The sequence below is a fragment of the Danio rerio genome, chromosome 10, assembly GCF_052040795.2.
Source record: "Danio rerio strain M-AB ecotype USA chromosome 10, GRCz13ab, whole genome shotgun sequence".
Lineage (NCBI taxonomy): Eukaryota > Metazoa > Chordata > Actinopteri > Cypriniformes > Danionidae > Danio > Danio rerio.
This window is the reverse complement of record NC_141030.1, coordinates 42,952,652-42,973,635: the sequence shown is the minus strand read 5'-3', so window position 1 is coordinate 42,973,635 and position 20,984 is coordinate 42,952,652. Positions and strand designations below refer to the sequence as shown.

The window sequence follows — 20,984 nt, the reverse complement described above, 5'->3', positions numbered from 1 at the left end:
TATTTACTGCGACTTAATTCTTTTGTACATGATTTTGCAGAAGTTTAAACACGAAAACAATTATTTAAACTGCGTATTAGATATTAAATAAAAATTATAAGCATTATTAAATTCCACCAGTGAAACAATCACACCGATAAAACAAATAAGACAACTATTAATGTAATTCTGAAGCTGTAGACCAGTGTTTCTCAACCACGTTCCGGGAGGACCACCAACACTGCATGTTTTGGATGTCTCCTTTGTCTGTCACACCTATTACAGGTCTGTCTGTCAGTCTCTGCTAACGATCTGAATCAGGTGTGTTTGGTTAAGGAGATACGGAAAAGAAGCAGAGCTGGTGGTCCTCCAGGAACGTGGTTGAGAAACACTGCTGTAGACCATATTTAATGGCTCTTCAATCTATAATGTTTTAACTCTCAGGTTTATGATGGTTACTAAAATGTTTAGAGACACATGATTTAAAGGGAATTATTAATGCATCAGCATGACACAACATTAATTGGCATAGTTTAATTATTTAATTAACGACAAACCATAGGTTATGCTTTTGTACAGCGCCATCTAGAGGTTATGGTGCAATTGTTTGGCTACATCTTTGCGTCAGCATCATTTTACATCATGTAGATGATATTGTTTTACAATTATTAGTGAAATGAATAACGAAGTCAATAAATGAGTGAATAAAGCATAAAAATGATAACTTACCACACTAAATGCGTTTCAATTCAACCCAGCAGTTACAAATCTCTTCTGGAATTTGGACATTTCTTTCCTGAAACGCTGTAATATTCCATCAAATCTGAAAAGGCTACACAAATGCTGCAAAATTCAAGTGTGCCACTGAGGACTGCGAGACGACTAACTCCCGCCCACCGCGTCATGCTTGACAGCCTTGACGGCCAATCAGAACACAGATTACAGAAGGAGCTCCTGCAGCGGCGTGAATTCTGAACGTGATCCCGGACAGTCGGAGGTACATTTTATTCCCTTATCCTTCTATTTATCAAACTGTAAAGTATCATTAAGCTGTGTAAACCAAAGATATGTTAAGAATTACTAATATATATATATCTTAGGATGCCATAAGCAGTACGTTTAGTCTGCATTGTGCTACTAAGGACGCTTAATGTAGAGGTCACAATCAGATTGAGTTTTGTTTCTGCATTCGCTGCTGTTTTGATGCAGTGACGTCACGACGCGTTTATATGCACTTTCGTGATATGCGCGCGCTGGTACAAACGCGCGTTCGCGTGGTCAAAGACGATTAGGCGCCATAAAAGCGACAACACATCGCTTTTATTCATCGAGCTTTGTTTTTATGCGATTTTATTCAATTAATAGTTGTATAGAGAGTGCATGTTTCCACCTGCAAGCACTTAACATGTTATTTTTATCCACTGTTCTTGCTAGAGATGTTCCCTTGACACCTGCATCATGTTTCAAATACATATCTCTACTCAACCCCCCCTCACATGCACTATGGCCACTTAAGAAGTAACACCCTTTAACATTTACCCTACATGAGGTCTGTCTGAGCACAGTGTTGAAATCTCTTCATGTAAGCCTCCTCTGTTCCAGTCAGGAGTGATTTGTTTTGGTTACGAAAGTCTATTTGAATGGTGCAGAGGCACATTGTAATAGTGTTTTGCCCATTGTTTTTGCTCAAATGCTTTTTTTTTGTTTGCAGACTTATTTCTCAGCTACTCGAATAGAGATGTAAACTGACTCTGAGATGTTTTCCAGGCACATCACAGTGAATGCCGGCTGAAGAAAACCTCCGTTCAGCTTTGAGGAACCAGGAGAGGAGCTGAAAACAGAAGCCGGATGAAATGATCTTGACCTGTGGATCAGTTTTGGAATGTGTCGTAATCTAGGTTATCAGATCTGATAGATTTCAAGTGCTCCATTTCCCCCAAATTTTATTTATTTTTTTGCTCTTATTTATTATCATTTTATAATCTTACATCTGCAATCATGGGAGCAGCAGGTTACGGATATTATCGCACCGTTATATTCATCTCTATGTTTGTGGGATACATGCTTTACTACTTCAACCGGAAGACTTTTTCCTTTCTGATGCCATCCGTGATGGAGGAGATTGAGCTGGATAAAGAAGAGCTTGGTAAGACATACACACACACACACACACACACACACACACACAAAAGATTCCTCTTGAAAATTCTCTGTTTCTCTGGACTTTCGGAGTAAAATAGAGAACTAAATTTAACATAAAACAGTTAATTAATTAGTTGTTAATAAATTTAAATGATTAATCATTTAGAGCATCATATGAAATGTTATCAACATGTTTTGACACATTTTTTATATTATTATTATTATTATTATTGATTCATTCATTTTCTTTTCAGCTTAGTCCCTTTATTAATCAGGGGTCGCCACAGCAGAATGAACCGCCAACTTGTCCAGCATATGTTTTACACAGTGGCTGCCCTTTCAGCTGCAACCCAACACTGGGAAACATCCATACACACTCAATCACACACATACACTACGGTCAATTCAGTTTGTTCAATTCACCTGTACCGCATGTCTTTGGACTGTGGGGGAAACCGGAGCACCCGGAGGAAACCCACGCCAACACGGGGAGAACATGCAAACTCCACACATAAATGCCAACTGGCCCAGCCAGGGCTCGAACCAGCGACCTTCTTGCTGTGAGGCGACGGTGCTAACCACTAAGCCATCGTGTCACCCAGATTTATTTTCATTTACTCATTCATTCATTTTTTTCGGCTTAGTCCCTTTATTAATCAGGGGTCGCCACAGCGGAACGAACTGCCAACTTATCCAGCATTTGTTTTACACATCGGATACCCTTCCAGCTGCAACCCATCTCTGGGAAACACCAATACACTCTCATTCACACACACATACACTACGGACAATTTAGCTTATTCATTTCACCTATAACGCATGTCTTTGGACTGTGGGGGATACCGGAGCACACAGAGGAAACCCATGCCAGCACAGGGAGAACATGCAAACTCCACACAGAAATGCCAACTGGCCCAGCCAAGGCTCCATCGACCGTCTTGCTGTGAGGCGATTGTGCCATCCACTGCGCTGCCCTTAACATAAAATTATACTATCTAAATAACCTTAAGAATGCTAAGTATTGACTATTTGCATAATCATTATATAATAAGTGGAATAAAATGATCTCAAAATGACAATAATATCTCTTATCGCACCATTTTCTGTAACAATATATCGCAAAACAAAAATTCCTTAACATGACAGACCTAGTTTTTTCAGTCTAATTTTCCCCTGTGTTCCAGGACTGATCACCAGCAGTCAGACTCTGGCCTATGCTATCAGTAAGTTCATCAGCGGAGTGCTTTCAGACCGGATCAGCGCTCGCTGGCTCTTCTCCATCGGCCTCTTCATTGTTGGTACCATAAACATCGCCTTCTCCTGCTCCTCCACGGTCATGCTGTTCACCGTGCTTTGGTTTGTGAATGGATTCGGTCAGGGCTTCGGCTGGCCACCGTGTGGAAAGGTGCTCCGGAAGGTAAATCCATCAGTATGCACCTGTCTTCTAGTGTTGGCAGTCTGACAGGAATAGATGGGAATTTTAACTCTCATGTTGATGGATGGGAGTCTGTAGACGCAACAGCTGAACGCTGCCGCATACTTGTGGAGTCAAGCTGAGAGAGATACGGTTTGCTTAAATCTAATTAAAGCAACCAATAGCAGATAACCGTGCCAAACGAACCAGGAAGCACTTGTTAGCTGGCAGTGAAATAAATTTCACTGAGTGGTCATTAAAGTCTGCATGCTCTTCTGATTTATATGTATATAGTAGTGATTGTTATAAAGTATGTACAGTTGAAGCCAAAATTATTACCTCTCTTCTGAATTTTTTTTCTTTTTTAAATATTTACCAAGGAGACACAGTGGCTCAGTGGTTAGCACAGCAAGAAGGTCGATGATTCAAGTCCCGGCTTGGCATTTCTTTGTGGAGTTTGCATGTTCTCCCCATGTGGGTGTGGGTGTCCTTCGGGTGCTCTGGTTTCCCCAACAGTCCAAAGACGTGCTGTACCGGTCAATTGAAGAAACTAAATTAGACATAGGGTATGTGTGTGTGTGTGTGTGGGTGTTTCCCAGTACTGGGTTGCAGCTGGAAGGGCAACCTCTGTGTAAAACATATGCTGGATAAGTTGGCGGTTCATTCCGCTGTGGCGACCCATGATGAATAAAGGTACTAAGCTAAAGGAAAATGAATAAATGAATGAAATATTTCCCAAATGATGTTTAACAGAGCAAGGAGTTTTTCACAGTATTTCCTGTAATATTTTTTTTTCTTGAGAATTCTTATTTGTTTTATTTCAGCTTCAATTAAAGAATTTTTTAAATTTTTTAAAACATTTTAAGGTCAAAATTATTAGCCCCCTTAAGCTATATTTTTGTTCGATAGTCTACAGAACAAACCATCGTTAAACAATGACTAGTCTAATTACCCTAACCTGCCTATTTAACATAATTAACCTAGTTAAGCCTTTAAAGGTCACTTTAAGCAGTATAGAAGTGTCTTGACAAATATATAGTGCAATATTATGTTCTGTCATCATAGCAAAGATAAAAGAAATGAGTTATTAGAGATGAGTTATTAAAACTATTATGCTAAGAAATGTGTTGAAAAATCTGCTTTCTGTTAAACAGAAATTATTAACTCTATTAATTCAGCAGGGCTAATAATTCTGACGTCAACTGTATCTGTTCACTTCCTTATTTTGTTAAAAATAATTTCCTCTCACAATAATTTATCTTCTTTCCCCTCGAAATGACTTTTCTTCATTTCTGGTCACATGAAGAACTTTTAGGGCGGGGCTATCACGGCTTCTTGTTTTTTCTGATCGCTTTGATCTGTTCGTCAATTTTTCTTTATTTTGTTAGCAACCTCCATTTTCAAACAATTCAATCGGTTCCCAATGGATGAAATCACAAACCACCCTACATTTTCTTTATTTTAGGACCGTTTTATTTGGATGTCACGAGAGAGGTAAAAAGGACGATCTTAATTTCAATTTCTATCAATATTCAGATATTAAAGTATTTAAAAAGTTTGTAAAAACTTTTTATTTCCTGAATACTTCAAACTGACTTAAATGATTAAAAACACATTTGTGGTAACTGTATGAGCTAGCTCTCTACAACTCTCACATGGTCGCCCACTGAAGCTAAGCAGGGCTGCGCCTGGTCAGTACCTAGATGGGAGACCACATAGGAAAGCTAGGTTGCTACTGGTTGTGGTGTTAGTATGACCAGCAGGGGGTGCTTAACCTGCAGTCTGTGTGGGTCCTAACGCCCCAGTATATTGATGGGGATTCTATTCTGCTCAGTGAGTGCCGTCTTTCAGATGAGATGTTAAACCGAGGTCTTGATTCTCTGTGGTCGTTAAAAATTCCAGGGTGTCCTTCGAAAAAGAGTAGGGGTTTAACCCCGGCATCCTGGCCAAATTTGCCCACTGGCCTCTGTCCGTCATGGCTTCCTAACCAGCCCCATATCAAAATTGGTTTCATCACTCTGTCTCCTCTCCACCAATCAGCTGGTGTGCGGTCTGGCGCAATATGGCTGCCTTCGCGTCATGCACACTGATGGATGAGGAGATTCCCCCCAATGTGTAAATTGCTTTGAGTGTCTAGAACAGGGGTTCTCAAAGTGGGGGTCGGGACCCCTCGAGGGGTCACAGGACAATGAAGGGGGGTCGACTGGTGATTTAAAAAAAGTCTATTTATTATTATTAAATCATATTGGAATGACCATATTTTATCCATAACCTACAGAAGAAAAAAAATATAGTCGTTTATAATTAATATATAGTTACTATAGTAGCTTATAGTTACTAGTTTTATTGGATTGCGACCCCAATGGTAATTACATTATATTAAAGACACAGCAATAGCGTCAGATGCAGCAGATTGATTTTATAACACCAGGTTAAAGTTTCTGGCCCATTTACCGCACTGACATTAAACGAAGAATATTCCTGGGTGTATTGGTGTGTATGTGACATTGCATGCAAAGTTTCTGTATTCATAGCCAGGATATTGGGGGTCGCGAGTCACTGGCATCGTCATATTGGGGGTCGCAGGATGAAAAGTGTGGGAACCCCTGGTCTAGAATATAAATGTAAGGAAATTATTAATTATTATTAAATGTTGCAGTAAGTATTTTATTATATATATATATATATATGTATATATATATATATATATATATATATATATATATATATATATATATATATATATATATATATATATAAAATTACGATTTAATTCTGCATAATTTTTTTGACCAATTTTCATTCTCAGAATATTAAAAGGGTCTCAGACTATTCAAAAAAATCGCAAATTTTGCAAACCAAATAATGTTGCTGTTACAAACTTGCAAAAAATATTTGTTCATATAAATAAAAAATATCAAATATTACGAAAAGGTTTTGTAATTTTAAAAGGTTTTAAAATTGTGAACTGGAAAAACTTAAAAACTGTACAGTTATTAAGAATTTAATTACGTATTTTAAGTGTTATTAAGGGTCCGTGTACATTTTGTTCATTTGTTTTCCATTTTCAAACGGAATAAAGGAAATGGAGAAAACGGCCGTTTTCCCGTTTTTCTTTTGCTCACGAGAAAACGAAAAAACGAGATTTTGGCTGGATTTTCGTTTTTTGGTTTAGGGTAGGAAAACGGATAAACGACTTTAAAATTCATTTTACACATGTAGGCGGTGCTGAAACGCCCACTTTCCTCTAATTGGTCAACCAAATCTGCGCTCGTGACGTCAACCTCAAAATAAAAGCCTTACACGCAGGCTTTTAATTATTATTATTTAATTATATATATAAACAAAGTTTACATATTCTATCATTTGAACCACACACAGTTAGCAGGCTTACATTCATTGCGTTTGTATAAATTAAATAAAAACGTAAATCAGCAGTATTCTTAGACATTTGTCATTAAAATAAGGTCATAGTTCACTGCCAAGCTTCTTGCTGCTGTGCACCTGATGCAGAGCAAAGAAAGCCATTTCTGAGCAGCACCTGGTTTACATGATTGTTTCAGAGCTATTGTAGGCCTAAATAATAGCCTACTCTGTATAAAATAATAATTTATTATTATTATTATTATTATTATTATTATTAGGCCTATTATTATTAGTATTGTTATTATTATTATTTACTTAGTTATTTAATGGTTGTAAGAACACAATGGACCCTGCATGGGGCTATAATAAATGGTACCATTTGTTTCTATTGGATTTTCTCCTATTTTAATTTAATATATGCCTTTAGCCTATTGTAAATATTTATTTGATAATTAATACTTTTTTATTGCAACGTCAAAGTAGGCCTGTCTTATTATTATTATTTTTTGTTATTATTTTGTCGTTGTTGTTATTATTATTGTAGCAGGAATATAGCCACAGGTGTGGCAGAGTGTGCTGGTGCCACCCAAAGTGCCATCTTGCACCTGAAAATAGATGCCTTCGCGCTCAAGCGCGCGCAAAAAAACTTGCACAGGCAAAAGTAATGATGAATGTGTTGAAGGAAAAAAAAACATTCTAATTATTTGTTAATTAAATAGTGCAACATTATTCTCAGTCAGTGTAGGCTGAAAAAATTAAGATCGCCAGCATTTCAAGGGTGGTTTTATTTTTAGTTCATTGCTGTGACGCGCTATATTTCACTAAGGCTGCATGAGACTGCGCATCTTGCTTATTTTCTCTATTTTACATACAGAACATATCATACAGTCCAGGTTCTACCGTTCTTATGAGTGTGGGGCATTGCTTTACGGTGGTAAAGTGGATTATTTCTTGGCAAATTCATAATGATTCACTTTGTTTAGTAATAAATTTCATAGTTATAAAATAACTACATTTCAAGAATATGTTAACACTTTCAACTATTTAGGATTATTTATTGCATCAAAAGTAATTTCAAAGTAACATTAAATGTACGTATAAACTGCTTAATTTGTGTGTGTAAACACCTAAGATGCAAAAAGCTTATTTAGACCAGAATAGGCCTACTAAATGCAACGGTCAATGTATGTAAACTTATGACCTAAAATGTCTTAAATGACTAAATTTAAGTCTTTTTAAGTTTTTAAATAATTTAAGTTTAACATAAATGATTTAAACTTTAAACTTCAAATTAACAGAGTATGGCAAATAAATTGTTTATTAAATGGAGGTCATGTGTCTATCTTAATTATAATTATTAAATATTATGACACTACAGTGGTGTATTGGAGAGTACGCACCTTTTAATTAATTAATTTTAAATAAGTGGTTTATCCTAAATAAAATGCAATGGGATCGGTGTGCAATGAATAGTTTGAAAACCCCTGGTTCAGACTAGACGAGCTAGCTGTCTGTGCGCTGCGCTAATAACTTGGCATTTGCTCTTTTCGGTGCTGCCAGATGCATTTATAGTGCATAAAAAATAAAAAAGGTAATTCGGTAAAGCGCGCGATGCGCGCAGAAATAAGCGCACTATATGCATATGTCGAATTAAGTTCTCTTTTTCTTTCTTTTTCCATTCGAGGAATTACAGTTATTAATAGCTTAGTCCTTATAAACGATCAGTTTATAAAATACACAATTTACGGATCAAGCCTAGAATGAAGAATAAGAAGAATATGCAACGCATTATGATCCTTGAATGATCAGAGCGCATTTATATAAACTATATATTTTATATAATCCATAAATATTAAAAAACATTATACATTTAAAGTAATGGAACATTATATGTTATAAAATCTAAACTATTATTTAGGCTACAGGCTAAATAGAGGCGCCTTTTCGGGGCTGTTCAGCGCGTGCGTCAAAGAAAAGACATGACACAATCTCTATAAAAACTAGTTGTTTATTTACAATATCTAAAGGGATATAAAACATCTAACATGCATCTCCATTCTCAACGAGTTTCTGTGTTCTGCATTCTTCACAGACCGAGGTCTCATTCCGAGGTAATCTGTAAATATTCTCATTTGGTTCTGGCACATTCTTGATTAAAGGTGAAACTGACCGGCGCAACGGATGATTTGTCATGTAGGGTGACTACAGTTATAATACACGTTATGGAACTATTTCACTTTAATTTCATATTATTATTTTATTAAACAAACAAACCAGTTTTTGTTTTGGCTCTGCATGCAGCGTATTGGATCTTTGAAGCATTGCACTTCAAATGTTATTCCTTTTTTTTATTATTGTATTTTTAATATTTTTAATTATACAACACAAAATTGGTTCTATACATTTTCCTATAGGCTATGATGAAGTGTATATTTTTGATCACACAGGTCCTATACAAAACTGTGTGGATGGATGATTTGTTTCTCCGTGAAAATCACTCATTTAATAAGCAAAACAGGCCAAAATGTTGTTTAGCTTGCGTCAAACTGGATGGACAATTTACAAACATATTGAATACAAAGGCTGGTTATTTTATGCAATGAGGGACCTATTACAAATTAAAGAAAATTATTTGCATATTAAAACGAAAATATATAATACAACAACAGATCCTACCTCCTAAGAAATGACTTTAGATAATGTAAATAAGCATCAAGTTTTTTTTTGAGATTGTGTGTCTAATTCAGTAGTGTGGTGCGTTAGCGTGGGTTTCCTCCGGGTGCTCCGGTTTTCCCCACAGTAAAAAGACATGCGGTACAGGTGAATTGGGTAGGCTAAATTGTCCGTACTGTATAAGTGTGTGTGTATGTGTGGATGTTTCCCAGAGATGGGTTGTGGCTGGAAGGGCATCCGCTGCATAAAAACTTGCTAAATAAGTTGGCGGTTCATTCCGCTGTGGCGACCCCGGATTAATAAAGGGACTAAGCCGACAAGAAAATGAATGAATAATGTGCAATACTAATTTAAAATACGTATCACTAACCTTATATGTGAAATAGCAGGGCCCGCTGTAGCACTTTCTCAAGAAGAGCAAATGTCAAATTATTAGCGCAACGCACATGTAGCGAGCTCATCTGTTTGTCGGAACTAGACACAATTTTTTTTATCAACTATAATGTGTTTAATTAGTTAATTTGAAATTTATGTCATTATTCCAGCAATAATTGTTGAGTGAAAGAATGCGCTAGAAATATGCATTGCGGCTCCCTTTATTGTACAGGCTTATTGCACGTAAACTTTTTTAGGTTCGGCTCTCGAATTAGTAAGGTTATGAGTAAATGTTATTTAAAATATTTAAAGCCTGCCATCTAGCCTACAATAACAGCAAATTTAATAAAAAAATAATAAGACAGGCCTACTTTGGCGTGGCAATAAAATAGTATTAATTATCAAATAAATAATTACAATATATAATTAAAATAGGAAGAAATAAATGAAAACAAATGGTACCCTTTGTTTTTATAGCAGGGCCCAAAGTGTTCTTATTCTGGTTCTGGTAACAACTATTAAAAAGAAAAAAAAAACACACCAAACAATAAAAACACTAGTAACTGATAATAATAATAATAATAATAATAATAATAATAATAATAATAATAATTATTATTATTATTATTATTATTATTATTATTATAAAGCCCTTGCTCTGAAACAATCATGTAAACCAGGTGCTGCTCGGAAATGGCTATCTTTGCTCTGCATCAGGTGCACAGCAGCAAGAAGCTTGGCAGTGAACTATGACCTTATTTTAATGACAAATGTCTAAGAATACTGCTGATTTACGTTTTTATTTAATTTATACATACGCAATGAATGTAAGCCTGCTAACTGTGTGTGGTTTAAATGATAGAATATGTAAACTTTGTTTATATATATAATTAAATAATAATAATTAAAAGCCTGCGTGTAAGGCTTTTATTTTGAGGGTGACGTCACGAGCGCAGATTTGGTTGACCAATTAGAGGAAAGTGGGCGTTTCAGCACCGCCTACATGTGTAAAATGAATTTTAAAGTCGTTTATCCGTTTTCCTACCCTAAACCAAAAAACGAAAATCCAGCCAAAATCTCGTTTTTTCGTTTTCTCGTGAGCAAAAGAAAAACGGGAAAACGGCCGTTTTCTCCATTTCCTTTATTCCGTTTGAAAATGGAAAACAAATGAACAAAATGTACACGGACCATTAAGTATTTAAGTAAAAGGTTTAATATTATAAATAGTAATAGACGGTTGATTCTGCTGTGGCGACCCAGATTAATAAAGGTACTGAGCCCAAAAGAAAATGAATTAATGAATAAATAATAATAATAATTTGGTTTAAAAGTTGATTTATGATTTAAACGTTGCAGTGACTCCACAAATCAGAAGCGTTTTTAAATGTGGCTCCTAATTAATTATATTACTGATTCATCAATTTCAATGATGTGATTATTGCTGCTGCACACATTGTGAAATCAATGCTGAAACATTATATTGTGCAGCCCTACTTACGCTTGCCTGTTTTTCCTCATCAGTGGTTTGAACCGTCTCAGTTTGGGACGTGGTGGGCCATCCTATGCTGCAGTATGAATCTGGCAGGTAGTCTGGGCCCCATCATCACTACAGTGCTGGTCCAGTATTATGACTGGAGGGTCATCATGTCCGTGTCTGGGCTGATCTGCATGGCCGTCGCTGTTGTTTGCCTTCTGATGGTCAAAAACGAGCCCAGTGACGTCGGGCTGCCCAGCATTCAGCCTGGAGCTAAAAAGGGCAAGGGGAAGAAGGGAGGTAAGGAGCTAGCCAATAGTCTGTTTCCTATCTGTATTTGTTCAGTGCATATGTATTGTTGAAATGTTTTTTAGGGATTTTCATTATAGCACAAGATACAGATGTAACACAGTACAATCCTAAACACTTGGTGCAAGACTACATTACAAAACTATTAGGGTGCTTTCACACCTGTGAATCGATTCAGTTGTTCCGAAACAGAGATTACAATTGTTACTTTGTTGCTCTTTGCTCTTAGAGCGGTTCGCTTTCACACTGCAAAGTTTCTAATCGGACCAAAAGAGCTAAAACAAGTCACATGCGGGGAAACTCTCCTTACATTGGTCAGAGTGTCAGGGTTTATTTTGCAGCGTCCCGCTAAGCTATCAGGAGAGGTGGTGGTTTGGTGGTGATTGACAGGGTGCGCGCGCGTGACGTGTCTGAGGAGAGACACGGTGGGGAGGGGTGAGAAGGGTGCGCGACGATGCCTATTTGAGGACTGGGAGAGAGACGCGAGATTACCGGGAGATCATCACTCGTCGAGACTCGCGAAACTTCCAGCCCTACTCATAATTCTCTCTTCATATAGCCGTAAGCCTATTACATATCCATAAAACACTGTGATATAACCGCGCTCGGATCGGATCGCTTTCTCACTGCAATCGAACCGCTCCAGGGTTCGTTTCAATCGAGCCGAGACCACCTCATTCAAGCGATCTCGAGCGATTACTTTGGCGCGGAACAGAGCGCAATTGCCCTGTTCACTTTTGCCAAATGAACCGCGCTAACTGGGCAAACGAGACACGTTCCGAAACAAAAGTGTAGGTGTGAAAGCACCCTTACTTTAGTGCATATGTAGGTTGTTTTCTCAAATGTTTAAGACGTCTGTTGGGAAATAATGAATAGATGAATAACAAGATGCAGTAAACAGACTGTGGGCTACAAACTAACGTTAAAATAATATCAGGGTGTCCGTGGAGTCTTAAAGGTATTAAAAGTTAATCTAGAGAAATTTAGGGCCCCTAAAAAGTATTAAAAAGTCTTAAATGCTATTTTGGAAGGTATTAAATTTTAAATAATTTTTGATTATGCATTATAGAGTTCAATGCTAACGTTTACTTGAATTAAATATTACCGTGGTTATGACTCAATAAAATCATAGGTCTTTTGGTGAAAAGTTTACTCAGGCGAATGGAGCGAACAGGAGGTAGCAGAAACTACAATTTTCATCAGCCCAGGCGTGGCCATCATCCTTTGCGGTTTGTTGTCGCTACAGATCCAGTAATGCGGAAATGGAGGGTGCTGCTAGTAGCGGCAAAGAAAAAGAGGTAAAAATGGTCGAACCTAAAGTGGGTTTTTAATCAGATGTGTGGAAGCCTTTCAGTTTCTCTCTGAAAAGAAACAGGAAAGAAGAAAAGGTGACAGAAAAAAGGGTATGCAGGCACTGCCAGACTGTGCTGATATACAAGTCGGGGAATACGACTAACATGATGGGGATTCTTTTAGTCAAGGGGACAGCAGAACACAGCACACTGCTCAGATGGATGGAGACGATGGCTGTTTCTCAATTCCAAGAATGCAGAGAACGGACTTGTGTTCTTGTGGAGACCGGTCTTGCCAGGTGTCCTCGAAAGAACGAACTCAGGAGACCATGAGGGCAGAGAATGTGTCCTTTGAGAAATGGGATGCTGCGTTCTTCCTGATGGTCACGTGACCTTCACACGTTTTAAATGGAAATTATTTAAACATTACAGCACTCATACAACGATTTATTGTTCCCCCCCTCTTCAAAATATATACTTTGCATAAAAACATTATAAAAATACTCTGCACAATATAAATAAAACTAATTTTAATACGAATTTCAGCAAACAAACACCCTTAATGTGTTTATTCCTTTATTAAGATGTTCATGTTAATGTTTACTTTCACCGTTTTATTTAGGGAAACTCCTGAGGTAAATAAGTGATATCTCTAAACTTTAATAAAAAAGCTAAATAAAATGCTGCGCTTCCCACCTCCAGCCGCAATGACTTCTGGGACTTCCAGAGCGAGTTCGGCGCTCAAGTCTGCATCAGTGCGTCCTCGATATCAAGAACACATCCGGGAAGTTTCACGCGTCCTCCGTACTTGCGGCCTTGAGTATTGGAACTGAACTTAGGCAGCTGATGATGACGTTGCACGAGAACACGAGGCGGCAAGACCGCTGAAGAACGCATATTGAGAAACAGCCAATGACTTGTACCACCAAGAGACCTCTATCTCACTCATGGCTTGTCCTTTCGAGTGGTGTTGTTGTTGTTGTTTTTTTTACAATATTTTTTGTTATTAAAATTGAATAATTTAAGTTCCTGTTTGAAAGTTTACAGATAGATAATTTGTATGTCATTGATCTGTTCAGTGTTGAGGTAACCTGAACATTCTAGCACTTTTTTTGAGTCTCTTCAATAGTTTTGTTTTTCCTTTTAAATGATTCAATAAATACCGTACCGTGCCATTCATACCGAGGTATTACCGTATCGTGAAATTTTGATACCGTTACATCCCTAGTCAATATACATGGCCGAGCTGCTATAGCCAAACATTTGGTCACTTCTGCCAATGCCAAATGGCAGTTTCAATGATGCTAGCAGCGAAAATCTGGGGCTGTGGACAATTTAAAACATGTAGTGTTCTCTGATTCACTGTCTTTGCCAAATCTGGGAGAGTTACGGTGTGGAGAAGCCCCAAAGAAGCATACCACCCAGACTGTTGCATGCCCAGAGTGAAGCATAAAGGGTGGATCAGTAATAGTTTGGGCTGCAATATCATGGCATTTTTGATACAGAGCCATGGACAATATTTCACAGTATTACTGTTTACTCTATATTTCACATCAAAATAAATCAGCATTGGTGAACTTAAGAGATTTCTTTCAAAAACATTACACATTTTACAAACCCCATGTACTGTGTAACTTACACTATACTTGGTTTTTATGTTTATGTTTGAAATATCTGTGTTGTTATTGGCCACTGCTCCTGTCAATCAACTCAGTCTCCACCCCTTTTCAGGCCCTAATGATGAAAGCAGTCTAAAGGATTTCCTGCTGTCTCCTTACCTGTGGGTTCTGTCTGCCGGATACCTGGTTGTGTTTGGGGTAAAGATCGCCTGCACTGACTGGGGTCAGCTGTTCCTCATGCAGGAGAAAGGCCAGTCTGCCATGATGGGTGAGTCTGCTGCTTTCTGTTTCTGTCCTACAGCTTTTTTTATACAGTCTTTATTCTGTAAGGATGCTAATGTGTGTGTTGTGTTTTCTACAGGCAGCTCGTACATGAGTGCGCTGGAAGTTGGTGGGTTTTTTGGCAGCATTGGAGCTGGTTATCTGTCTGACAGGGCTGTTGCTAGGGTGAGTTGTAATAGATTATAATAATTTGAGATGTACATTATATCAGATTATAGTAGTGTTTTAGGGATTAAAGGGATTGCGGAGAGATCAGTGCAGATCAGAGGCAGAAATGATATTGGGCATTGGGAAAAAATACCTCCAAAAAGCCACCCAAATAAAAAAATATACAGTGGAAAAAATCACTATTTTTTATTTTATTTATGTATATATATATATATATATATATATATATATATATATATATATAAATATATATATATATATATATATATATATATATATATATATATATATATATATATATATATATATATATATATATATATATATATATATATATTTAAAAAAAAAAAATATATATATATATATATATATATATATATATATATATATATATATATATATATATACATAAATAAAATAAAAAATAGTGATTTTTCTTTTCGGCTTAGTCCCGTGATCCCTACATACTGAATAAATTTAACGTAAGTTTTAAATGACTTTCTTCTGTCATCTGTCTGTTTTCCAGCAAGGGCTGGGTGTTTATGGCAATCCTCGTCATGGGCTGCTCCTGATGATGATGGCAGGGATGGCTGTGTCCATGTACCTCTTCCGGGTTACCATCACACCAGAAACCCCAGAGGTGAGCTTTTAGGAAATAACCTTCACAATACTGAGAACATAACAGAGACTGTTTAGGTTTAAAAAGATTCTCACAATCTCAAGTTTATGGCTGAGGAAGCTCAAATGTGCTGCAAGTTCATAAAACTAATGAAAGTTAAAAAATAGGGTCACACTTTACAATAAGGTTCGTTAGTTAATGTTAATTAATGCAGTTACTAACATGAACAAACAATGAATAAACAATACATCTACTACTGTACTTGTTCATGTTAGTTAACGTGAGTTAATGAAAATACCGTAGTTCATTGTTACTTCATGTTAACTCACGGTGCATTAACTAATGTTAACAAACATGGACTTGAATGTTAATAATGCATTAGTTAATGTTCAATTATGATTAATAAATGCTGTACATGTGTTGGTCATAATTAGTTCATGTTAGTAAATGCATTAACTAATGAACCTTATTGTAAAGTGTTACCAAAAATAGCAGCAAATTAAGAAAATATCTTTATCAGGTTGAGAACACACGCATGCAAATTCTCACATATCTTGCAGATACAGAAACGCACTGCAAATAGTGCAGACCACCAATGGAAATGTGTAAGGGGAACCTAAAAACTGATGAACCGGGCTGCTTGCTGTTTATATTGTTGCATTGTTTTGCAGTATGTTGATAAATTATGATAAATGATACATTTTAGTTTGCATGTTATCCCCTGCATTTGTGTGAGTTTCGTTCGGGTGCTCTGGTTTTCCCCACAGTCTAAAGACATGCGGTACAGGTGAATTAAGTAGGCTAAATAGTCTGTTGGGTATGAGTGTGAATAAGTGTGTATGGGTGTTTTCCAGAGATGGGTTGTGGCTGGAAGGGCATCCGCTGCGTAAAAACGTGCTGGATAAGTTGGCAGTTCATTCCGCTGTGTTGATCCCGGATTAATAAAGGGACTAAGCCGACAAGAAAATGAATGATAAATTGTTACATGCCTACTCAGAATCTGTATGAGCATCATTTTGTGTAATGTTGTGTTTATTAAATGGCTTTGTGTGTTTCCTCAGGAAGCACCGCTGTGGGTTCTGGCTCTACATCCAGTTTCAGTCCTCACTGGTGTCTCGGAGAAAGAGGTATTGAGCTCCACTGGAATGACTTTAAAACAAGGGCTGTGTAATTAATCAAAATACAATTTTGGATTCATTTTTGACTGATTGTTGTGCCATATATATATATATATACAGTTAAGGTCAGAATTACTAGCCCCCCTTCAAATTTTTTTTCTTCTTTTTTAAATATTTCCCAAATGATATTTAACAGAGCGAGGAAATTTTCACAGTATGTCTGATAGTATTTTTTCTTCTGGAGAAAGTCTTATTTGTTTTATTTCGACTAGAATAAAAGCCGGTTTAAATTTTTTAAACACCAGTTTAGGGACAAATTTTTTTCCGATAGTCTACAGAACAAACCATCGTTATACAATAACTTGCCTAATTACCCTAACCTGCCTAGTTAACTTAATTAACCTATTTAAGCCTTTAAATGTCACTTTAAGCTCTATAGAAGTGTCTTGAAAAATATATAGTCAAATATTATTTAATGTCATCATAACATCATAAGGAAGATAAACTAAATCAGTTATTAGAGATGAGTTATCAAAACTATTATGTTTAAAAATGTGTTGAAAAATATTCCCTCCATTAAACAGAAATTTTGGTAAAAAATAAACAAGCGGTCTAATAATTCAGGGGGGGATAATAATTCTGACTTCAACTGTATACGTATACACTACCTAACGAAAATGATGTCGCCTATCGCAGTTTTAGGAACAACAAATAATAACTTCTAGTTGATCATTTTGTATCAGAAGTGGATTATATGAAAGGTAAAGGCCTCTAGATTAGATCATCCACACATCTCTACAATGGCTCAAATCACTTCACTCAAATCACTCAAAGTCATCTGGAAAGGCAAAAAAAGTGTTCCTGCAGGACTCCCAGAGCTCATCAAGATTCTTTGAATTCATCTTTAATGCCTCCTCCTTCCTCAATATGCTCAATAATGTTCATGTTTGGTGACTGGGCTGGCCAATCCTGGAGCACTTTGACCTTATTTGCTTTCAGGAACTTTGTTGTGCAGGCTGAAGTATGAGAATGAGCGCTATCCTGCTGGAGAATTTGCCCTCTCCTGTGGTTTGTAATGTAACGGGCAGCACAAATGTCTTGATACCTCAGGCTGTTGATGTTGCCATCCACTCTGCAGATCTCTCGCCCCCATACTGCATGTAACCCCAAACCATGATTTTTCCTGAGTCTATCTGGAGAATCTTGGGTCTATGTTGATTCCAGTAGATCTTCTGCAGTATTTGAGATGATTGGGATGCAGTTCAACAGATGATTCATCAGAAAAATCCACCTTCTGCCACTTTTCCAAATTATCAACTAGAAGTCAAGTTATTATTTGTTGCTCTTACAACTGTTGTTTCTCTTCCATACATACATAAAATTTTATATAATTGTGATTACTACTTTGACCAAAATAGTCATTTAATTTTTGTCTATAATCGAGCTTCACTAGTCATATTGGTGTTAGACTCTAATAGTGTTTAACACAACCTCGTTCTGTTGTCCAGCTTTGGATTCTGATTCTTGGTGCTGCATTTGGATTTTCCTCATACGGACCAATCGCCTTGTTCGGAGTGATTGCGAGTGAAAGCGCCCCATCCAACTTCTGCGGGACGTCCCACGCCATTGTAGCTCTGATGGCAAATGGTAAATCAATGCATTCTGTCATTAAATAGTCCATGCAGGAGATTGAATGTTTCTTAAAACCATTTATTAACACCATCCTTCGAGGACTTTGAGGACAACACATACACTTAATACACTTCATTGAACATCTACACATTGACATCACCTATATAAAATATATAACTGCAGGTTAACTATGCTTATATATAATAACTTTACTTTACTGTTAAAAGTTATTAGTTTCTAGTTAGTTAGTTAAAGATATCAGTAATTAATAAAGTTATGGTAAATGATGTTGATTGTAATGCAATAATGTGCTCTATTTTTAAACTATTATTCTGAAATGTGCTATACAAATAAGCTTGAAATGATTTTAATAATGTTTCCTTTCAGTTGGTGCATTCATTGCCGGCCTGCCATTCAGTACCATTGCCAAACGCTACAGCTGGGACACAGCATTCTGGGTAGCAGAGGTCTCCTGCGCCATAACCACAGTTTGTTTCTTCTTCGTCCGTAACATGCGCACAAAAATGGGCCATGTGCCTAAAAAGATGGACTAATCCTCTTATTAAATCCAATCAGAGAGCCCTGCCAATGTGAGAGCACTCGGACAGGACATTTACATGCCAGTGAAGCATTAATGTATATTTTTATCACGCATCTCCATTCGTTTTATTATTATAATAATATTTGTTTCTCAAGCTTATTCGGCAGCAATATCAGACATTATTTTAGAGATAAACCTTTTGTTACTGTAAAAACAGAAATGTTTACACACTTTTTGAGCACGGAGAGCTGTTTACTTTCTTAGTATTTATTAACATGAATCATTTCACACGAATGTTGTTTGATTCGCGTACGATTGTCCAGTGTTTAAGTTACATTTCAAGAGCTTTGGTGTTGAAATGAGCTTAAATGTACTGTATTGTTGTTTTGCACTTGAAACATCTGTCATTTTGTCACCAGAATAAGTGGTTTTGTTTGTTTCAGCACATGTCATCAATTCAAACAAGTCACATGAAACCAGCAGTATAATATAGAATGTATAAAAGTGTAAAAATGTAGTATAAAAGTTAATTGTATGTGTACTTATTGTTGCTTATGTGTCAACAGGATTATTTTAAATACTGAATGCTTTTTCTTTATTATTATTATTATTATTTCTGAGCAAAACTACATTATTTTTTTTTTGTATATAACTAGGGTGTTAATGCACTGATATGCTTAATTTTGAAATATGAAACCAGCTAATATTTTTAAAAGGGTTAAAACATTTTGTAACACACACTAACCTGGTTTGGCAAGCTAACTTTCGCAAAACGTGTCTCGTTTATGTCCAGTTTTATACATTTAAAGTTTATACATTTGGAAAAAGAACTAATAAATGTATATCTTACACATGCACGCACACACATATACATATGTATATGTTGTGTGTGTGTATATACAGTCTATGTGTATGTGTATATAACATGTATGTGTATATACAGTACACTTTATTAGGTACACCTTACTTGTACCGTATTGGATCCCCTTTTGCCTTCAGAACAACCTTAATCCCACTTGGCATAGATTCAACAAGGTCCTGGAAATATCCCTCAGAGATCTATGTTGACATGATAGCATCACGCGGTTGCTGCGGATTTGTCGGCTGCATATGCATGATGCGAATCTCCTGTTCCACCACATCCGAAAGGTGCTCTATTGAATTGAGATCTGCTGACTGTGGAGGCCATTTGAGTACAGTGAACTCATTGTCAAGTATCCAGTCTGAGATGATTCACGCTTTATGACATGGTGCGTTACCCTGCTGGAAGTAGCCATCAGAAGATGGGTACACTGTGGTCATAAAGGGATGAACATTGTCAGCAACAATACTCAGGTAGGGCGAGGCAGTGGCGCAGTAGGTAGTGCTGTCGCCTCACAGCAAGAAGGTCGCTGGTTCGAACCTCGGCTCAGTTTGCTTTCTGTGTGGAGTTTGCATGTTCTCCCTGCCTTCGCGTGGGTTTCCTCCGGGTGCTCCGGTTTCCCCCACAGTCCAAAGACATGTGGTACAGGTGAATTGGGTAGGCTAAATTGTCCATAGTGTATGAGTGTGTGTGTGGATGTTTCCCAGAGATGGGTTGCGGCTGGAAGGGCATCCGCTGCATAAAAACTTGCTGGATAAGTTGGCGGTTCATTCCACTGTGGCGACCCCGGGTTAATAAAGGGACTAAGCCGACAAGAAAATGAATGAATGAATACTCAGGTTGACACGATGCTCAATTGGTACTAATGAGCCCAAAGTTTGCCAAAAAAAATTCCCCACACCATTACACCTTTGTGTGTGTGTGTGCGTGCGTACGTCCATGTGTGTGTGTAGCTGCGTCTTAAGGTGACAGAGTGCATAGGGCCCTGGTAATTTAGGGGCCCAGCAGCAGGTTACACTGTTTTCTTTTCCTGTTTCATCTTCTCATCCTTCTCCTTTGACTTCTCCTCCTCATCGTCATCCTGCTGCTGATTATTATTATGTTTTTCAGTTTATTTAC

General features: G+C 37.1%; 2 protein-coding genes across 14 annotated transcripts in view; one reads left to right on the top strand and one right to left on the bottom strand.

The window, feature by feature from the left end:
• b3gat1b (beta-1,3-glucuronyltransferase 1 (glucuronosyltransferase P) b) overlaps positions 1 to 854 on the bottom strand; it is a 44,155-nt gene extending 43,301 nt beyond the window's left edge. For all 10 annotated transcript variants that reach the window (XR_015501541.1, XR_015501538.1, XR_015501537.1 and 7 more), the window contains exon 1: positions 709 to 854. The gene's annotated coding sequence lies outside the window, so the exon portion shown is untranslated. The remainder of the gene's footprint in view (positions 1 to 708) is intronic.
• Positions 855 to 915: 61 nt separating this feature from the next.
• Positions 916 to 19,588, top strand: slc37a4b (solute carrier family 37 member 4b). 4 transcript variants are annotated; one of them, XM_087269110.1, is made up of 10 exons: positions 916 to 976; positions 1,747 to 2,125; positions 3,306 to 3,538; positions 11,471 to 11,723; positions 14,756 to 14,911; positions 15,005 to 15,090; positions 15,620 to 15,733; positions 16,774 to 16,839; positions 18,339 to 18,477; positions 18,850 to 19,588. In XM_087269110.1, exons 2-10 carry the CDS (start codon positions 1,978 to 1,980, stop codon positions 19,014 to 19,016), a joined length of 1,362 nt encoding a protein of 453 aa, XP_087125236.1. In that variant the 5' UTR covers positions 916 to 976; positions 1,747 to 1,977; the 3' UTR covers positions 19,017 to 19,588. The 4 variants fall into 4 exon arrangements, with proteins under 4 accessions (XP_087125236.1, XP_087125239.1, NP_001315024.1 ...); XM_087269113.1 differs by having other exon boundaries at positions 1,691 to 2,125; NM_001328095.1 differs by lacking the exon at positions 916 to 976 and adding an exon at positions 1,024 to 1,561.
• The last annotated feature ends 1,396 nt before the right edge of the window (positions 19,589 to 20,984 follow it).